The 22,866-nt window shown below is 31.1% G+C and overlaps 1 protein-coding gene across 1 annotated transcript; it reads left to right on the top strand.

The window, feature by feature from the left end:
• The first annotated feature begins 12,454 nt into the window (after positions 1-12,454).
• Positions 12,455-20,818, top strand: LOC145005144 (GDSL esterase/lipase At5g45950-like). Its single transcript, XM_078964195.1, has 5 exons — positions 12,455-12,820; positions 12,975-13,105; positions 18,713-18,946; positions 19,184-19,430; positions 20,352-20,818. Exons 1-5 carry the CDS (start codon positions 12,523-12,525, stop codon positions 20,534-20,536), a joined length of 1,095 nt encoding a protein of 364 aa, XP_078820321.1. The 5' UTR covers positions 12,455-12,522; the 3' UTR covers positions 20,537-20,818.
• The last annotated feature ends 2,048 nt before the right edge of the window (positions 20,819-22,866 follow it).

The following is a 22,866-nucleotide window of genomic DNA, read 5'->3' as shown; positions in this document are numbered from 1 at the left end:
CACGACCTCCAACAGTCCCTACACATAAAGAGTTGAATTGGTAAAAAAGTATAACTAAAAATCAGTTAAAAAGAGAATACAAGTACGACATATACCTTATGTTGATCTGATAACAATGTAAATCCAAAACCCTTTGTCATTCCTAAGTCATCTTTTAAATTCTCCAAAAACCATTTTCCAATTCTCTTTATTTTCCACACAAACAACTGCCAAAGCAATTGGGAATATATGATTATTAGTATCTCTGCCAACTGCACATATAAACTCTCTAGTAGATAACCCCTTCATGAAACAACCATCCAGGTTTATTACTCTTCTACAACTGCCTAACCACCATGCTTTAGTCCCTCAAAACACACATAAAACTTACTAAAATATGTCTTCCCATCTTGCATACTATTGACATCCATTTCCACAGTAGATCCAGGGTTTGATCTTCTTATCTCCTAACCAGATGACCAAAACTTTGCGTAGTCCTCAACCAATGTGCCTTCAAGTAACTGAATAACATGCTTTTTTGCTCTACTACACTAACCTATACACACATCAATACCAAAAGTCAGTTTGACCTCTTCCTTAAGCATCCTAACACTTATTTTTTTTGTTTATGTAAGAGCTCATTTGTGAAATGGCTGCCAATCCAAGAATAACTAACAATTAAACCCAGTTTGAAGTTTCTTGCACAATTATGCTCATCTATTAAGGACTTAATCTAGAAAGAATGCTCTTCACTTGTCCATGAAGCCCACATTCTAAACTTACACTGCCCAGAACAACATTTAACTAAAAGTCTTCTACTATCATTTGTTTATAGCAGAATTGGTAGTCTTTAGCAATAACATAATTACATAACATATGCTTTATCCGTTTTCGACTATCAAATCGCATACCTAAGACAAGTATTTGTTTTTCCAATGCACATTTTCATTATATGTAGTTATATCCTCAAGATTTTCCTCATTGTCATCCATCTTAGCATATGGATCCTTATGAGGTGGATTGTTTGGGGTTGAATGCACGTTGGGCGTAGCTTGCTAAAAAAATATCATTCATGGTCTTAGTCATCAAAATGAAATCTACATGTTCAAGGTCATCGTGTATATTACATTGCAATTTATCCGGGTCATTCTGAACAACTCCCTCAATATGTACTTCTTCAATAACTTTAGTTACCCTTGAATGGTTGTCTTCCACACCACTTACATCAAATTGCTCGTCGATAATCCGTTGATGTATATTTACACCAAAATGATCCATGTATACATCTACGACACAAGCAACAACAAACCCAACTTCGATGAACTCCTGTTAGTCTATTTCATTAGCTAATATCCTCTATCCATTAGGAAACTCTATTTCGGGCATGTAAAAATAAACGTTCACACACCTCTCATTTGTAAAATTTTCAATGAACCCCACAAACTCGTTCCTATCCATTCTAATAATATTGACATCCTCAAACCTTTGATCAGCTCTATCCATCTAACTAATTATTGGGTACCTAGTAAAAAACCCAGCAAAGTGAACATCGATCTTGAGGCTTTAGGGGAACAAAGAACAAGAGAACGACTGTTATTTGTTAAAATATTTGTAGGGCAAGCTCATAAGCTCATTTAATGGTAAGGCGACGTGGAATCTTAGTTGGCATATTTTTTAAATGAGGTAGGATTAAAACCTACTGACTAGGACGAGGTTTACCAGCTCACCCCTTCAGTTTGAACATAATGGCATTAAGAATAGGTAAATTAACAATTCGTTTCCCTAAAATTAACAATTCGTTTCCCTCATCGATTTCTCAAATATGGTTAGATTTTCTTAGATCTGGTGTGTTTGGTGTAATGTCAAGCTTAAATATGGTGTATACGAAGCATTTCATGGTATCTAGTGGTGGTTCCACTACCGTATCAGATCTATTCAACCATCACCGCTCCTCACGTAAGATCATCGAAAAAGTCACCAACAACCATTAACCTTTTCAAATCTGAAGTCAAAGATGAATTGATTTCTCATATATGATGTGTTTGGTGTAAAACAGACATAGATGTGGTGTCTATGAAGCAGTTTATGGTGGCTAGCAATGGTTCTATCACTGAATCAGATCTGATTTGTATGGTGCTTATAGATCTAATTTATATGTTGCTTATAGCTCTTACATGTGTAGTGCACACAAGGTGTTTGATGAAATGCTTCAACAAAATCAGGTATGTTTTTAAACTGTAAATACTATGAATAAGAGTCCCGAAATGTTTTATTAAACCGTGAATAAAAGTCCAAAAATGTTCTATTAAATTGTGAATTTTTGTTGTGCATACTCTGAGTAAGTGTCCTAAAATTTTTATTAATCTATGAATAATGTTTTTGGAATGTAAGTTTTAAGTTTAGAATATAGGTATGAATGTATATTTTTTTTATGTATTAAACTGTGAATTTTGTGTATTAGATGTGAGTTGATTGTATTAATTTGTGAATAAATTGTATTAAGCTGCGATTTTTTTAATGAATTTTGTGTTTGATTCGAAATATGAGATGAAAGAAGCAATATACACATATATGATTTTCTCTAATTTTGAATAAAGTATCTAAAAATTAAACTATGAATATTAAAAAAGATAAACTTAAGAAAACACTAGCCTCCAAATATCAAGGTATAAATATAAGTTTTTAGGTTGAGATATGGTTGTCACTTGTCAATGTATAATTTTTGTGTATTAAACTATTAATTTATTGTATTAAATGTGAATTGACTACATTAAACTGTGAATTGACTGTATTAAGTTGTTAATTAACTGTATTAAACTGTGAATTCTTTATTTTAAACTGTAAATTTATTATATTAAACGATGAATTCTGTATATTAAATTGTGAATTTACTATATAGAGTTGTGAATTGATCATATTAATTTGTGAACTGACTGTCCACATTTAAAGGTATAAATGAATAAGTTAAGAATATAACATTTATACACATTAAGATGTGAATTTATTGTGTTAACTAGTGAATTTTGTGTATTAAATTGTGAACTAACTGCATTAAATTGTGAATTGTATTGAGCTACGATTTTTTTTTTTTTTATAAATTTGGTGTTAAAATATGAATTATTTATGTATGAATTTTGTATTAATTTTCTTGTAATTATATTTATTTTTTGTTGTATAAATATGTAAGAATATAGTAGTTTTATAATTGTTTTACATTAAACTCCAAATAAGTAAATTAATATGTTTATTGAACTGTGAATGTAGTATTTAAGCTATCAATACATGATTTTATATTCATACAGGTCTGATTTGGAAGGAATGATAGTTGCAACGGTGACAGAGGTAGTTAGTGACAACTTGTAGTAATGGGAGGTGATGGTAGAGTTTGAGTTTGACTTCTTTGGAATTTTGAATTATTGTAAGATAGATTGTGTTAAGTTGTGAATTTTATATATTAAAATATAAATGGACAATATTAAATTATGCAATAAATATATATTGTGTTTAAATATGAATGAAAGTATAAAATTGTTATAATTATGAAATTTCCCTTTTCTTACTAAAAAGACAAAATAAAAAAGGTGTAACATACACGTTTTGAAATCGTGTTTTGTAAATTTTAAAAGTGAATAATAATATGAAATATCATATAATTATGAGTATTGAGTTCTAAGAGATAGCTTTTACTATAAATAAAGTAAACTATGTTTAAAATCACTCGGAAAAATATTGAAAGTCATATGAGATTCCAATCAAAAGACAAATATTGAAATTTAACGAAAATATAAAATTTGAAATAAGTAAATTTTCATTACTAAAAGTTGTAAAGAATCTCGTTAGAAACATTTAGGTGAAAACCTCATCGAAATCCAATTTATAATGAAGAAGTTATGACTAATCGAAGATCCGCAACAAAACCGGCACGACGCCGAATGACGTAAAAAGTGAGTTTTTGATAAACTACTTTTTAACCTTGGTGATCTAAATGAAAGTCGTAGTATTTGTTAAACCGATAATTTTTATAAAAAGAACGTCTAAATCTGACTTCGTATGAAGAAGTAATGATTTTTCTAAGTTTCAGTATAACAGTAGACAACTAAAGACTCGAAATAAAGATCGAGTTATTTTTAGCCGACGCAACATAAACAAGAATCGAAGGTCTCGTCATTATTAGTACAACGGTAAAAAGACAGACAAAAATGGACGTCGGATGAAGAAGTTATGGATTTTTAACGGATTTTCATGTCCCGGTGTGTTAAAAATAATAATATTAAAAATAAAGTCAAAACTAGCCAATAGAGTCTAATCGAAAGTCGTAGAGCATAATTTCACATACGCGTGCATATAAAGAACATTAAAAACGGAGCTCGTATGCGAAAGTTATGGAATTTTGAAGTTCGGGGCACAAAATTCGAGAAAATCCTAAGAACCGAGAAATTTTGCATGAACAGGAACCAGCCACGTCGCCTTGCTTCGCTGCTGCCGCATGTCTGATGTCGTTGACAAATCCGAAGCCAGCTGCTGATGCGTGTCCGACGCATGTCGCGGAGCCTTGCACTCGAAGGCGCGGCCCAATCTGAGCGTGCCACCTGCCTTCCCCGTGTCTCGGTCTCGCATCAGCCACGTGTGCAGTCCTCGCATCTGACACATGTCTAGGCTTCGTTGCTGAGGCGTGTTTCTCCTTCCCTCCGGCCGAAGATTCGAACCTCTCACTATATAAGGGAGGGTGCGAACCCTCCTGGTTTTTGTTGGAATTTTGCATACTTTTCCCTCCTAAACCGTCTTTTAAGCTACTTAGCATCCCCCGAAGCCCCGAGATCATTCCCAACACCGAAACACGCCCCGAAGTGCCCAAAGAGCTTGAGAAATTTATCTTTTCGGTTTGAAGCTCAACCCTCACAAGGCCTGGTTTTCAATAAAGCTCCCGGTTTTCAGCGAAGAAAGCTATGTATTATAACGAAGTGCTGCACAAATTACTATTTTAACCCCCGATTAATTCACGGTGAGTTCAATATATAGGAACAATTGTATATTATGTGTTATATGTGCTATGTGCTTTTCCGTTGTTATTATTTCTGCTATTTATGATAGCAAAATTATACCTTTGGTCATGTGATCAGTGAAAGGACATAGATTCCCAATGGTATTGGTATGTAGCCTCTGACCGTGTAGAGCATGTCTCGTAAGAGAATGACTTCTATTCTATGGCATTAGCAGAAGGTTAGATAGGGCTGAAAGCCTGAAATCTACCAAAATGTTTAATCAGAAAGTGTATGTCTTCTATGCCATTTGGGCCAAAGCTTTATTGATGTATATCAAGTATGCAAATTGTTATGTATTATTGATTGTGTATCTTTAAATCAAATCATTGATTGATATGGAAAGCTTGCCACATGATTCACGTATGTCTTTGTTGTTCATTGTTTCTCTTTGCTTTTGCCATATTGAACTATATATATATATATATATATATATATATATATATATATATATATATATATATATATATATGGCATAACGTTATATTGTATCTATTATTGAACTCACTAAGTGTCACCGCTTACCCTCTCAATGTTTAACAATTGTAGGAGATAAGCATCCAGTATAGTTATATACTGATAGAAGATTTTAAATAGTTTGAAACTATTGTATTTTGTACTCCCGTATGTATAAAACTATATTATCGTGGGAAGTTATGTAATATATAACACTTTGTAATAGTCGGTTTGTATCTAGTCTTATGTAACCAAATTATCAACGTAAAATATTATTTATGAATATGCAAGTAGCATGTTTTGGAATAATTTGGAGTAACAATTGTCTTTAGTATGAAGGTGTGGGTCTTTCGATCATGGTATCAGAGCAGTAGCTTAAGCGAACTAAATGCCATGAATTGGTATTTAGAACTATTGGAAGTTCAATATATGAACTGATTCATTGTAATTATATGGATACAAACCTTAGGAAAGACTTAAGTAGAATATCAGGTAATGATAAACCCTAATAATACAATGTTACTCCATATTACCGAGCATTGGCTGAATAGGTGAATAGCCATACGCCAGAGGTGGGTGGAGATCCTCATCATGATGAATGAGATACTCCAGTATCCCCTCGTGAGGAGTGACTATTGGGTAAACTTACTGGTGTTATTCTACAGACTCTCGAAGAATACAAAAAGAGTGGTGATAAAGGAAAAGAGAAAGCCACCGGAGAATCTTCAAAAATGGAGGTGAAGCATCCCTCACTCAAAGATTTCAAGAGTAATGGTGCTACGGAGTTTTCAGGTGTTCTTAATCCCATTGTTGTTCTTACCTGGATCCAGAACACAAAGAAAGTGTTTCGTATTTCTCATGTGGATAATGAAAACAAGGCTAATTATGCTTCTACAATGTTCATCGGAGAAGCCTTAGTCTGGTGGGAAGCAACATATGAAGCTCTCAACGGGTATGACCAGGAGAATTTATCCTGGGAGATGTTCAAAACTTGTTTTCTAGAGAAGTATTATCCTCTAGACATGAGGAGGAGATTGGAGAAGGAATTCCTCGAGCTTAAACAGGGTGGAATGAATGTGAATGAGTATGCAACTTAGTTTAATCAAAGAGAAAGGTTTGCTATAAAAGTATATTCCAACTGAAGATGCGAAAATTTAGTTATTCATGGAGGGACTATGGCACAAAATCCATGATTTCGTTGTCAATCGGGATGTTCTATCATTTGATAAAGTCGTTGAGTATGCTCGAATAGGCGAGCATGACTTAGAAATACGTGGTGCCACTTTTATTGTTCCGAAGCATCCACATACTGAAAGAACTGTTCCTATTCCCTCTATTCCACCAGCTCAATTCATTTGATTTGAACTTAACAAGCAAGTGTAATCTCAGAGTGCTTTACGTGGTCGTGGTAGATCAAAATCTTTTTCTATTCAATCGACTTCATGTCGCGTTTGTGGAAGGAATTATCCGGGGAAATGCAAAATAGACAAGGAATCTGTTGTCTGTTATGCATGTGGAGAAACGGGTCACATAAAGCCAGCTTGCCCAAGAAAGGATGTTACTTGCTATGCATGTGGTATTACTAGCCACAAAAAGCATTTTTACCCTACTCTTACTAATCAGATGACAGGAAGTCAAGCTTTTATTCAACAACCGGTGAGAAGTCAAGCTTCTGTTCCACAACCAAAGGGTACTCCAACTAAAAAGGAGGAGGTGCTAAAAGCTAAGGGTCGTGCATTCCAGATTACCACAGAGGAGGCACGCGAGGATCCGAATGTTGTGATGGGTACATTTCTTGTCAACTCTACACCTACTCACATCTTATTTGATTATGGTGCCTCCGATTCTTTTGTGTCCCATGAATTTGCACATTCTTTTCAAATTGCTTGCTATGCACTCGCGCAACCATTTCATGTAGATACTGCGGGAAATATATCATTACTTGCTGATGAAGTCTATAGGGATTGTGTCATAGAAATTGAAGGTTATAATTTTTTTGCTAATCTGATCCTTATCTCCTTACCAAACATTGATATTATTCTTGGCATGGATTGGTTGTCAAAGAACCATGCATAACTCTTGTGCTATGAAAAGATAGTATGTATTCCCCTTGAAGGGGAGAATCCTATCTATGTCTACGGTGAACAAAGAATCTTAAAAATAATCTCTTTCCTTAAAGCTCGTAAATTCATATCGAAAGGGTGTTCTATCTATCTAGCCTACACAGTTGATGTCTCAAAAGAGGAGAAGAAAATGGTAAATGATGTTCCCATTGTTAACGAATATCTTAATGTTTTCCCCGATGATTTTCCTCGACTTCCTATATACAGGCAAGTAGAATTCTGAATTGACCTTGTGCCTGGTGCTACTCTGATTGCAAATACTCCTTATCGTCTTGCGCCTACGGGAATGAAAGAAATGATGATCCAACTGCAGGAATTACTTGACACAAGCTTTATTCGACCGAGTACCTCTCCTCGGGGTGCTCCGATATTGTTTGTCAAGAAGAAGGATGGATCGATGCGGATATGCATTGATTATTGTGAGCTAAATAAGGTGAATATCAAGAATAAGTACCCACTAACTCGCATTGACGATTTATTTGATCAACTTCGGGATGTTAGCTATTTCTCAAAGATTGATTTGAGATCTGGCTATCATCAGTTAAATGTTCATGAGCAGGATGTACCGAAGACTGCTTTTCGTACTCGATATGGACATTATGAATTCCTTGTCATGTCGTTCGGTCTGACAAATGCTCATGCTGTATTTATGGATATGATGAATCGGGTATGCCACCTAATGCACGATAAATCTGTCATCGTATTCATTGACGATATTCTAATCTATTCTAAGTCTGATGCTGATCATGCTATTCATATTCGTGCGGTATTAGAACTTCTTTGAAAGGAGAAAATATATGATAAATTCTCGAAATGTGAATTTTGGCTTCGCTAAGTTCAATTTCTCGGCCATGTTATTTCTGGTGACGGTGTATTCGTAGATCCTACTAAAATCAAAGCCATTAAAAATTGGGAAGTTCCCCGTAATGCTTCCGAAATTCGCAGTTTCTTGGGTCTCGCGAGATATTACCGGAGATTCTTTAAAGACTTTTCTCGTATAGCCATACCTTTCACGAGTCTTACACGGAAGGAAGTGAATTTCAAATGGGGTGAATCCCAAGAAAAAGCTTTCTCAACACTAAAAGATCTTTTGACTCATGCCCCAATCACTTCCAGAAGGTGATGATGATTTCTCCGTATATAGCGATGCTTCAAGATTGGGACTCGGTTATGTGTCGATGCAACGTCGTAAAGTGATAGCTTATATCTCAAGACAAATGAAAGATTATGAAAAGAATTATTCCACTCATGATCTCGAACTCGCTGCAGTGGTATTTGCCCTAAAACTTTGGAGACATTATCTTTTTGGTACAAATTGCCATTGTTTACCGACTACAAAAGTATCAAGTATATATTCATTCAACTAACTTTAAATATGAGACAACAATGAGCAGTGGAGCTAATCAAAGACTACGACAATGAAATCTTGTACCATCCTAGAAAAGCCAATGTAGTTGCCGATGCACGTAGCATAAAGGTTTATCGTAATAGAATGTGTTATACTATTACTCACACTACAGTGAAGTTCACCATTCTTGATGAATTAGAGAAATGGAAAGTAGAGACAATGTGAAGAAAGAAGGGATGGTACATTATGCTGATGTTTTACTTGATGATCCACATGGATTGAAGGTATTTAAGAATCGACTATGGATTCCAAAGATTGGTGGATTAAGACAGAAGATTTTAGATGAAGCCCATAAGTCTAATTTGTCAATACATCACGGTACAAGTAAAATGTACTATGTTGTAAGAGCTAATTATTGGTGGCCTGGATTAAAGAGAGACATTGGAAGATATGTGCAGGAACACTTAGTATGCTTACAAGTCAAAACAGAGCACCAAAAGCTTTACGGAACTCCAGAAAGTCTTAGCGTTCCTGTATGGAAATGGGAAAAGATGTCCATGGATTTTATTACCGAATTGCCAAAGACTGCTAGACAGCATGATAACATTTGGGTAATCGTCGACCACCTGATTAAGAGTGCACATTTTCTCGCCATGTGTGAAATGGATCCAATGGAGAAATACGCACAAGTATACTTGGATGAAATTGTTGCAAGACATGGTGTGCCATTAAAGATCATTTCCAATCTTGATACTTGCTTCACTTCTCACTTTTGGGAGAGTATGCAATGTGAAATGGGATCTCGAGTTGCCCTCAGCACAACTTATCATCCCCATACAGATGGTCAGACAGAGAGAACAACCCAAACAATAGAAGATAGGCTTCATACATGCGTCTTGGAGTTTGGTGGTAACTAGGATAAGTATTTACCTCTTGTTGAATTTTCATATAATAATAGTTACCACGCTTCAATCAAAATGCCACCATATGAAGCACTATATGGTCGGAAATGTCGTACTTCATTATGTTGACGTGATATAGGATAGAAAATCCTTAGAGGCGTTGAAATAATTCAAGACACCACCGACAAGATTCAAATCGTACGAGAAAGAATGAAAGCAGCCCAGGATCGACATAAGTCCTATGTAGAAAAAAGGAGACAACCCATAGAATTCCAGGTGGGTGATTTCGTAATCCTGATGGTATCCTCGTGGAAAGGCATTATACGATTTGGGAAGAAAGGAAAACTAAGTCCTAGATTTGTTGGTCATTTCAAAATCACTTAGAGGATTGGTAAAGAAGCATACCGCTTGGAATTGCCGGGAGAATTGGCAGGTATTCATGACGTGTTTCATGTGAGCTATTTGTGTAAATGTTTAAGAATATATGATGAAGCAGTTTCGTTATTCGATGCGAAACTGAATAATAAGTTAACTTATGTAGAAGAGCCTGAAGAGATCGCAAACGAAATAACGACTAAGCTACATAATAAAGAAGTAGAGTTGGTGCTTGTCAAGTGGAAACGCCATTGAGGCCCAAATTATAATCGGTAAAATAAGAATGAGATAAGAACGAAATATCCTCATTTATTTTAATCGATGTAATTTCGGGGACGAAATCCTCAAAACGAGGAGGTATTTGTAACATATACATTATGAAATCGTGTTTTGTAAATTTTAAAAGTGAATAATATTATGAAATATTATATAATTATGAGTATTGAGTTCTAACATATGGTTTTTACTAGAAATAAAGTAAAACTATGTTTAGAATCACTCGGAAAAATACTGGAAGTCTTTTGAGATTCCAATCAAAAGGCAAATATTGAAATTTAATGAAAATATAAAATTTTAAATAAGTAAAATTTTATTATTGAAATTTTTAAATAATCTCGTTAGAAACATTTAGTCGAAAACCTCATCGAAATCCGAGTTATAACGAAGAAGTTATGAACAATCGAAGATCCGCGATAAAACCGGCATGACGCCGAATGACGTAAAAAGTGAGTTTTTGATAAACTACTTTTTAGCATTGGTGATCTAAATGAAAATCTTATTATTTGTTAAGCCAATAATTTTTATAAAAAGAACGTCTAAAGCTGACTTCGTATGAAGAAGTTATGATTTTTCTAAGTTTCAGTATAGCAGTAGACAACTAAAAACTCGAAATAAAGATCGAGTGATTTTTAGCCGACGCAACCTAAATGAGAATCGAATGACTCATCACTATTAATACAACGGTAAAAAGACAGACGAAAACGGACGTCGGATGAAGAAGTTATGAATTCTAAATTGTAATGGTCTAATAATTACAATTCAGTCCCCAAAGTTGAATTAATCTCTTTTGTTCACAAAATTAATTCTAAATTAATTGTTGATCAATATTAATTAAACAAATATGATTTATCATTTAATATATTATTCATATAATATATTAATAAACCATTACAACCTTTTTCTCCATTAATCATTCAGTCAAGTTGCTTTGATAGTGGCAGCCCAAAAGGACTATGCTACAACCGAATCAAGTACATACAAAATATAGTTATGGATTTAGATATTAATCCAACAAAGAGTTATACGGAAAACAAGAAAACCCTAAAAATCATAAAAATGCATAAAAATAATACTTAGAGATCACAAACTTTTTTTGACTTTATATTTTTAAAAATTGCAGCTTTTTCTATAAATTCATTGAAAAAATTAATTATTTATTATTATTATTTTTTTTATCTAAATCTTTTTTCTTTTCTTTTTTTTACTTTATAGGGCTAAAGGCGCAGATTTTAGAACACATTCGTTGGAAAAAATTTATATGAAAAAATTAATTTTTTTCAGCGATGTTATAAAAAAAAAGTAAGGATTTTTATGTTTGTAAAGTAAAAAAAATTAAATATCTCAAACTATTTTTTATATATTTTTAGGATTTTTCTTAGGTTTATGCATTTTCTATTGATTAGATATCTCATCTTCTTTGGGCCCGATACGCCACAAATTGTTACAGCAAAAATAAATGATTGAATAAACATAATTTTTTTATTTTCAACATTTTTTATTTTTTCAATTGAACTTCTCTCTATTTCTTTTTTTTTTTCTCTCTCTCTCTCTCTCTCTATATATATATATATATATATATATATATATATATATATATATATATATATATATATATATATATATATATATATATATTGTAAAATCATATTAATTGTTACTACTAGATGAGCTATTAATTCTTTTGTAAACCACTTAATAATTCGAGTTGAATTTCTAATATGTAAAATAGTTCGCCGGCTCTCATTTGTACGTCCTTCTAATTCTAAAGTAACATTACACGCTTAATTATAAAACAACTCATGACCTAGCTCACTTGATCCCGCGATTTCATGTTCAAGTTTTAAGATAAAATATAATGTTGAACATAAACGTAGCTTTATTTTGACAGGGATTACTACTTAATACCCAAACCTACCAAAATTAAATGGCATGTCTATAAAAACCATGGTGACATAGCTACATGGAACACATCTCGATCACAATATTTTTCCAATCCTTTGTTTTCTTCTCAACAATTGAAAATGAAGCATATAACATGGGTGACACTTAACCTAGTAATAATAGTGATGTTCTTGTTCCAGGCTGTGGTCACATGCAATGCACGTGCCATGGGGAGTACTCAGAAGCTTAGGGTTCTTGCAGCCAAGTACAATGTTACATCCATTCTGGTTTTCGGTGATTCAAGTGTCGATCCTGGTAACAACAACAATCTTCCAAACACATGGCATAAAGGCAACTTCCTTCCTTATGGGAAAGATTTCAATCATTCCCTTCCAACGGGAAGGTTCACCAATGGCAGACTATGCACTGATTTCATTGGTAACTTTTAGTATAATTTTCATGTATGAATACTTGTAGCACAAGTTAAATCACCCTTTCACCATGCATTGATGCTTGTTGAAGGTGCCTTCTACTGTAGGTATATATACATTTGTTGAAGATCATGCTTTGTTGTTTGTTTGTGTGATTGCAGCTGAGGCTTTAGGTTACAGAAACATAATCAAAGCGTATTTGGATCCAAACCTGATGGAAGTAGACCTGTTGCATGGTGTTAGTTTTGCATCAGGTGGTTCTGGTTACGATGATTTCACTGCAAAGGTCACTGTAAGTGACATGCTTCGACATATAAACATAGGCGTGGACGTTCCATTTATTTACGCGTATATTTTGGCTATAGTTTTTATTTTAAGAAATATAAATGCTCAAAGTTACTCAGAGTATATATAAATTAACGCATATGAAATCTTCTAAATTAGTTTATTAAAATTAAGGTTATATTTTTAATGATGTAAATTTATATTTCTATTTAACTTATTAAAAATTTCAAATTAAAAAAAAAAAAAAAATAGACCAAAATTCTTGTGGGTCACCAACTCGATCTGACCCAAATTTGGTCAGATTATATTATTTTTCTACTCGTTAATTACAGAGCTTTACATAAATCAATTGACGCTTTCTTTTAATAAGGTTATTTGGTAGATATACCGTAAAAGTTTTTTTATAAATAGATGAATTAAACTAAAATATGTAAATGACAAAGGATGTTTTAAAGATTCAGTTTTTTTATGGTATAATTGATAAAAGGTATATTTGAAGAACCCCCCCCCCCCCCCCCTTTAATAAGCTAATTGAAATGTTAGTTCTAAGATTAATTTATATGTTTATTAAAAACGACATCTAAAAATGTTTGAAAAATATATTAGCTTTTATAAGGTTGTAACATATCAAATCTACTTTATATTTAATAATATATCGATTTTGCATTTATTAATTCCAAAACTTTACTGCAATTTTAATAATTTTACATCAAGTGCATATAACAATCTCCTTATGTTAAAGAAAAAGAATGAAACACGAATGGTAAATTTTATTTTCCTAAAAGTATTTATATCGTTAAGTTATTTTGAAAATTATAAATATGTATTAATATAAAAACAATTTATATCAATGTTTTTTTATGAGATAATCACAATAAATCTTTCTTAATAAATGAAGTTTTTTTTTACCACATGTCAATCTCTCATGAGTTTTGATACTTGTCATTTTGTGGTATTGTTGAAATAAATATTATCCACTTGTCAATTTCTGATTTGTTTCAGTTTTTAAAATTAAAATCATATATTTATATATGTAAAGTATTAAATATAATATATATGAAATTAAATTGCAATGAATATATTTTTCCTTTCTTATTTTAAAGTTTTACATTAAAAAAATATACTGTTTACATTTTAATGTTTAAATTTTTTTTAAATTAACCCGTATAATATACGGATCTCACACCTAGTTGTTATATATAACAAAATCCTTATTTATGAAGCCTATAATTATCTAAGAATCAATCTGAATCATTATACTTTTCAATCCAACATTCCAAAATAACACTTAAATTTAGACAGTACTAATCATTATCATTAGAACTAATATAAGAACTTTAATTAAAGCCATTCCTGACCATTAGATTAAGAAGATCAATAGACGAGACAGAATCTAAAGATATTCACTACTATCCGTAATTAAATGAGTAGTTTTAGGAAACCGTATCCACTATTGAATCTCCTTAAAACCAATTTTGTCTTATAATTTTTTTAATCTTATGAGTAGTGATTTGTAAATAACATCTTTATTCATAGATAATAATTTATATTTTAGATGATTAATTGTATAATTGTATAAACACACAACTTGTTGTTTATGATAAAAGAATTATAGTTTACATATCATCATCATAATCTAATAGGTAGGAATGGTTCCAAATTTCTTTTATATATACTAGGTGTGAGACCTGTGTATTACACGGAAAAAATATCTTCCCTTCTAACCTTGTCCCTTTTGGTCACACGTTTTTCTTTGTATTGTTCTCTGCTTTCTTTAGTTAATTAAAAATTTTTGAATTCGCAATAAATATTGATATGTATATATTGAATTATTAAGAACAAAAAACAATAATTAAATGAAAAAGAAGCACACGTAATATAAATAAAAATAGGATCAGGGGTTAATTTATATTTGATAACATTCTAACTATTATCCTCCTTTTTTATACCTAAATAACTATTATGTTTGATAAAACGTAAATTAGTAGATCAAAAAATAAAATTATATTCATCTTTGTTGCTTTAAACAAGTTTTAACTGTTATCTAAAATCTAAAAATTAATGCATGAGAGGTATACTTATTAATGTTTCTCTCTTCGTTAAAAACTTCTTTAGTATCAACATTCGAAATAATGTTTTTCTCTTCGTTAAAAGGTACTTGATTGCCAGTGTCCACAACAAGTTGAGAAACACTTATCAAGTTATGTTGTAAACCTTCAACATACGCTACTCGAATCACTGTGAATTTATCATTCGTGATTTTTCCATATCCTTTTACTTCACACTTCTGATTGTTTCCAAATTTAACAACTCTTGCATTCTTCAAGCTTCGAAAGTCTCTAAGATTCTCTTTCTTCCCAGTCATGTGACGAGAGCAATCACCGTCAATGTACAATTTATTATCGTATTGTTCGTCACATAGTACCTTCAATCATTGAAAGAATTTAGGTACCCAAGATTTTTTAAGTCCTTGGAAATTAGATGTTAACAAAGAATTAAATGAATAATGTTTGACCCATTCACAAAATTTAGTCTTGAGAATAATGTACATGATCAAAAAAATTCATTGTTGTTTGTTTTTAGAATTTTTTTTTAGTATAAACTAACATAACATGATATTTTCGCAACCACATAATTATGGTAGTAAAAAATGATAAAGTTTTAAATGAATAAACAAAAAGTAATTTACTACAAAATTTTTATTTAGGGTTTTATTAAATTGGCAAACATAAACATACAGTCTGAATATACTCATACTTTCCATATATATTCTAAACGAAACTTGAATATCCAACATTACTGAGTCATGATATATACCTATAATGTTAAGACAAAGACAGTTTGGTTCTTCCCTAAGTTAATAAATGAATACGAAGCTTTTCTATAACAAATTTAAAATATTTATAAGCGTTTCTTAGAAGTTTCGAATCATAATAATTAAATAAACAGTTCAAACAATATAATTTTAAAATTCTTGAAAATATCATGTAAATAATACCACCATAGCATAAATAAATAAATAGTAAAAATACTAATAATAAAAAATATTACCAAACCAATGATATAAAAAAAACATCATTCAAACAGTAGTAGAAAATATCATACATATTATTTTTTAAAGATTATGATATAAATAAATAGAAAGGAAAAAACATGTAATAATTGTTAAAAACTAAAATAGCAATTATAAACGTGATATAGAAGTTATTTAATCTAAATAAAAAATAAAATAAAATAATATTTAATTATGTCAAAACCAATAGAAAATTTGAGTCAGGATGGATTGACAATTGCATTTTTTATATTTATTTTATTTGATTTGATTGTCCATGGTTTCGACCAAACCATTCTAAATGGTTTTCAACCATGGTGTGTTTGGAATCCTTTTTATCTATCAACTAACTTTTTCAATTAATCTACGAAATCTAACATTAGTAAATTCAATTATATATATATATATATATATATATATATATATATATATATATATATATATATATATATTTTGGTGGATGTAAAATGTTACATATTTAATAAAAGAACATTTAATCTATCAGTCTAATATATTTGATATATTAATTTTAATTTGAGGTTAAATGCAAAACGTTAAAAAGCTAAATAAACTTATATAAAATATCAAAACATTATGTTTTTTTAAAAGTTAAACTATTAATATTATGTAGAATTTGAAACCTAAGCTAAAATGTCAAACTAAAAAATCAACAAACTATTATTTATACTAATGAAAATCTCGAAAATAATTATTATTTACTCATTCGTCTCATATTTATTGTCAAGTTTTGACTTTTCGAAATTTTATTCTCCAACATTGACGTTAAATATTTTTGTTATATATAATAGTTGATGCAAAATAAATGATTGAATTATATTTAAAATGTATTTTCATTGTTATAAGTTTTCTCAAGTAATTTATAAAACAAATACAAATATTAAATATGTAAAGCAAAAGTTATAAAACAAAAAGTTTAAAAGTAAAAAATAGACAATGCATATCACACAGAAAAAGTAACATTTATAAATGAATATATCAGAAAACTTAAATTTAGAAAAATATATCATGTTATACTGTAAAAAAGGATTAATATTTGATATATGATCACTATCGAAATTGAAAATGGTAAAAATTAGTTATATTTATAATAATTAATCTTAATAATAATTAAAAATAATAATAAAATAAATTTGTGCTTTATTTTATTTTTTACAAACCCCAAATAGAAATCATTAAGGTGACATGATTTATAGATGTTTAATTATCTAAATGAATTAAATAAAATGATTGTTAAAAATAATGATAAATAAAAAATAAAAAATATTTTTAAATTTACAACATTTTAGTGAAAACAATTTAGATGATATAGTTTAATATATATAAATCTTAATATTACCATATATTTACAGTAATATTATATAATTAAAATATTATAATGTTTTATAACATTTTAGTATAAAAATTATTGTTTAATAATTAATGATGCGTTTTATAACATATATTTGTTAATATTTTAACTATATATTTTTATTTAAGTTAATTTGAAGAAATTCTTCTAATATTTTAATATGTCAACTATCATTAATTTTTGTGGATATAGTTAACTTATTTGATTAACTGTTAAAATAAATAACTTACAAGCAAAAAAATATTTGTCCAACTCAATCAGCACGATATAGGGTGTATACAAGTCGAGCCGAGCCCGAACCTGACAAATCTCGAGTTTAGCTCGTTTAATTTTGAGGAAGCTCGAGATCTCAAACTCGTTTAATAAACGAGCCTCATATTTAGGCTCGAGCTCGGCTCAGATTCGTTTAATTTGATCTCGAGTCGAGCTTTTAACGAGTCGATCCCGAGTAGCTCGGCTCACTTACACTCCTAATATGACGATTTATTTGCGACGATGATATTACAAGTACATATACTTAATATAAATATTTATGGCAAATAAAATATTAAGGATAATGGACTTCTGTGTATTTATTCATTTGGAACTTTTTTTTTAATTTCCACCGAACAATTTATGAATCACAAACATCTTTTATCGTCTATGTCCATATGAAAGAAAATAATCCGTGTGAAGTAACACAAAAGCAGTCTAACTATTGTAAACGTGTGTATATATATATATATATATATATATATATATATATATATATATATATATATATATATATAATGTGTGTGTTGGGGGGGGGGGGGGGGGGGGGGGGGGGGCTTTTTGTTAAGGTATGCAAAGAAATAAATAGTTTTATATATTATATAAGTAGGCAAGTAGCATTTAGGCTATAAAATTTAATGCGCTTTACCCCTAAAGTTCACACTATAAGGTTGGTTGCATATTCATGCTGAAATCGAACACACATATCTTTATTTTAAAAAATCAAGTACAAATCATGTGTGAAAAACTACTACTAATTAAAGTTCATATAAGTCATCAGTTATTAGTTGCTAATAATTTAATCATGATTTTAAGTTGATTCAAGATTATTAAAACTTTGTTACGATATTGAGAAGCATTGAAATTAAATTATAATTACGATTTCCATATAAAAACTAATGGGTTGATGTTAAACTGATCATTTAATTTTCTCCATGTAGAATGTTATATCTCTTCAAAAGCAATTGGAGTACTTTAAGGAGTATAAGATTCGTTTAGGGAAGCTTGTTGGAGAAGAAACTTGTCATAGGATTGTGGAGAATGCTGTGTTCATTTTGAGCACAGGCACAAATGACTTTTTACAAAATTACTACATTGATCCTACTCGATCCCATAGGTTTACCATCACGCAATACCAACGTTTCTTGATCAATTGCATGGAAGCTTCCATAAAGGTAAAACATCATTCTCTTTCTATTTTTAGCATCTGATTAAAGTGAAGGAAAATTTAAGTGTTTAACAAGAATTGAATAATTTTTTTAGATAGTTACAAGTATAATGGAGATTCAGATTCATGATATGATGTTTCAGGAAAATATTACGATATACCATGTACATGAATCAAATATGAAATTACATGCTTATTAGTTTTTGTAAAACTTATAGGGTTTTCTTCTATAATAAAATTATAGGAAATGCATTTACTAGGAGTAAGGAGATTGGCGGTTGTTGGGATGGAGCCATTCGGATGCATGCCTATGATAAAGACATTAAAGAATAGTGTTAAATGCGATGAAACTATGAACCAAGTGGCTCTCTCTTTCAACTTTTTGTTGAAGGCAAAGTTGTCATCACTCGAAGCAACATTACAGATGAGAACTGTCTTCGTTGACATTTATGGTGTCATTCAAAACACTTTACAAAACCCATCAAAATATGGTAAGTACCTATTTCTACATCTACAAAGATTCATGTTCTCTGAAACATGCATGGAAACTTTCATTTTTTGTCTAGAAAATACATGACAGAACTTAGTTGGACTTGTTTCTACGATCGAGATATAGTAATAATAAACAGAATTACGTTCATCGTGGAATTTTCAATAGTTTGAATTTGATGTTCCAAAATTTTATAAACAACATTGACAAAATGGAACGTATTTTTAGTGTTTACTTTAATGTTTCTAGCTAGATCCTTTCTAGGGGCGGTGCCCTTTTATATAAATTCTTGCCAATTCAAAAGGAAAAGCCAAATACGATAACTAATGATTGAAGGGATAAGCGGAATTGGTTTGTCATAGATTATTTTGAGACGTAAAATTACATATAGTCTTTATATAATTAGATGGTTACAAATCAAAAAAATGGTTTACGTACTAATTATAAATTATTAATTATGATCGGGAAAAATATTGTTAATTACAACTAAATAATAAAGAGTGTTCATAGAACTTTATTAAATGCAAATAAATTATATATTTAATCTTAAGACACAATATATTATGAGTATTATTATACATATCTCCCCTAATTTATATAAATAATCAAATCATGGAGTACACACGTTATTATACTCACAAAGTCACAAATGGTGGTACACAAAGCAATATAAGGGATACATATAGAATTTTCCTACAATATCTAGATTAGAGTATAATAATAACACCTAATTTTTAATAATGTTTAAATAGAAAACATTACATGATTTCTAAGTAAAAATAAATTTATATTTAAAAATCATTAAGTATTAACAAAAAATGACATGTAAAATCATCTTGAATTTATTATTTATTAAGCTCAATACATAGAATCATCATGAGAAATTTTTGAATAATGTTTTTGGTCAAAATGAAATTGACAGGTTTTACTGAAACTGAAAAAGGTTGTTGTGGAGATGGATTAACAGAGTTCGGGACAAGTTTAAAGGGGCTGAGTACATGTGCGAATCATTCGAAATACATTTATTGGGATGCCGTTCATTTTACAGAAGAGATGTATTACATCATCGCAGATGAGGCTGTAAAATCTATAATCACAAGTCTTTAATTAGCACCGCATATGTTCATGTGTCATTGTTATGTGTTTATGTCATTGGATACATACGAGGAAAGAACACGATTTCCAAGATCATTGCTACATCATTTTCAATTCGGTTTTAGTACTTTATTAATGCAGTACCACATGTTAATTATCTAAGTTCCATTATGTTCTCATTCATGTGTTCATTGTTAAATAAGTTTTCTTGTATCTTATAAGTGGACACTAAGCCCTAGCAAATGTATGATTTTAGTTTTGTGTTTGAATAAATGTATAATTGTTTTTATGTGATTTTTGGTATCTTGTGAAAAATAAGATGTTGCATGAATCTCTTAGATATCATCTACTTCTAAAAGAGTATTATCATGAAATCTATATGGCAGCATTTGTAAAGAAATATTATGATTCAGACGATGACAAACACTATTTTGACACTTAATTATTATATTTGTTGTAATTGTAATGAAAGTACAAGAAAATACATATTGAATCTAATAATCAATATCGATTTATCCATCAATGGCCAAATCTCAAACATCATGGCAATAGATAAAACCTTAATGATGACAATGGCGGATTTACTATAGGGTACACGGTTGCCCGTGCAACACCTAACTTTTTCGGATGCAAGGTAAACTTTTCGTAAAATTTATTTTTTCTAGTATCGTGCAACCCATGGCCTTCCCGTGACACCCCTACTATAAAAAATTCTACGTCTGTCCATGAATGGTGATTTATTGATGAACATGGCGATGAGAACCTAAACATCAATCCGAAGATACATATATGATCAAAGGGATACACAACTCATAACTATTTAAGCAAGAAAGTATATTACTAGTCATAGATTTGGCTAATGTAAAACCTAGAAGATTTTTTTTATTTTGTGCTGAACAAAATTAATTAGTAGTTGAAGGCTTTATCTATTGAGGCTAATGATCAATATTTGGTACATTTGCAGAAGGCCAATAATGAAAAAAGACGTTCGGTAGATGAAAATATCATTGATAAGTAATGTCCCTTTAAACAAAATACATCACATTAGTTGGTGGCTATCGGCTGAAGTGAGAACTTGTATTCATATGAGTTGCTAATGTAGACTACTGTAGACGTCATCTAAACCTAAGTATTTCTAGAAGCAAGGTCTCTCTCTCTCTCTCTCTCTCTATATATATATATATATATATATATATATATATATGGTGTGAGACCCATGTATTATATGGGTTGTAACATCCTAAAATTCATGATAAAAAATTTCATTTTTAATATAACTAAAACACATTTGTAACTTGGTTCACACATTGAAAAGCATTTCAAATAAACATTTATCAGAGTTCTTTCCTAGAAATCACATATTGTGGAAAACACGGGAATATGCGTTGCGATCGTCCCGAGCTCTTTTACTTAAAAATTGGAGGTACCTGAAATCAAAACTGAAAACCGTAAGCACGAAGCTTAGTGAATTCCCCAAATACCACATACCATACAATAAACATACTGCCTAGTATATCTGAGTGCTCGCCTACCTCTTCGGTCTTTTTCTACTGGATATTACCATACATAATCGTGAGCCATACATATCATTCATATATTGTAATCAAATAAGATGCTAGGTGCTGATATATAGTCTTGCCATTATGCCATGGGCCGCCACGTGGTCTTTCTTGCCAAGTCGGGGGCCACCCCTGGGTCTTACAGATAAGTGCCAAGAGTCACCTCCTAGTCTTCCATGCAAGCATCACAAAGACAAGTAGTATACATACTACTCTACTTAGCTAATTAGCATACAGTGTGCCAGGAGCCACTTCCTGATCTTTCGTACATAATGCCTAGGGCTAACCACCGGGTCTTCCTATAATACATCATAGCATACAATGTGCCAGGAGCAGCCTCCTGGTCTTTCATACATAATGCCTAGGGCTAACCCCCCAGGTCTTCCTACAATATATTAACCAAATGGGCCGGCATTGGTGTCTTCGACTCATACAAATAGTGATGAGACTCACCTCGAATGTTGAAGCTCGCTGTACGAAATCCTTAGCTGGTGCCCTAACAATTCCTTGAGATATCAATACCAAAATATCACCCAATTAGCAATTGGGTTCTAATCCATTACTATAACTTCATACCTGAGGTAAAAAGACAATTTTACCCCTAGCATTTCCTTGTCCAAACTATGCTACAAACTATAATCTGAAAGGCCCAAAGGCCTATTAATCAACCAATGGCCTAAATTTCCAAATTCGGCCCAATCCTCTACATGGGTCTTACCATGAGGCCTAATCTTTCTTTCCAATCCAACATACTCTATATTCTGATGACCCAATAATAATTTA

Source organism: Lactuca saligna, chromosome 7 (assembly GCF_052625555.1).
Source record: "Lactuca saligna cultivar CGN05327 chromosome 7, ASM5262555v1, whole genome shotgun sequence".
NCBI classification, from domain to species: Eukaryota; Viridiplantae; Streptophyta; class Magnoliopsida; order Asterales; family Asteraceae; genus Lactuca; species Lactuca saligna.
This window is presented reverse-complemented; position numbering and strand designations above follow the sequence as displayed.

Bases quoted from the DNA above. Each gene is read 5' to 3' on its own strand.
- LOC145005144 (XM_078964195.1), top strand. From the start codon at position 12,523: ATGAAGCATATAACATGGGTGACACTTAACCTAGTAATAATAGTGATG. The intron at 13,106-18,712 runs GTAAGTGACATG...TTCTCCATGTAG, and splicing joins ATTTCACTGCAAAGGTCACT to AATGTTATATCTCTTCAAAA. The intron at 19,431-20,351 runs GTAAGTACCTAT...TGAAATTGACAG, and splicing joins ACAAAACCCATCAAAATATG to GTTTTACTGAAACTGAAAAA.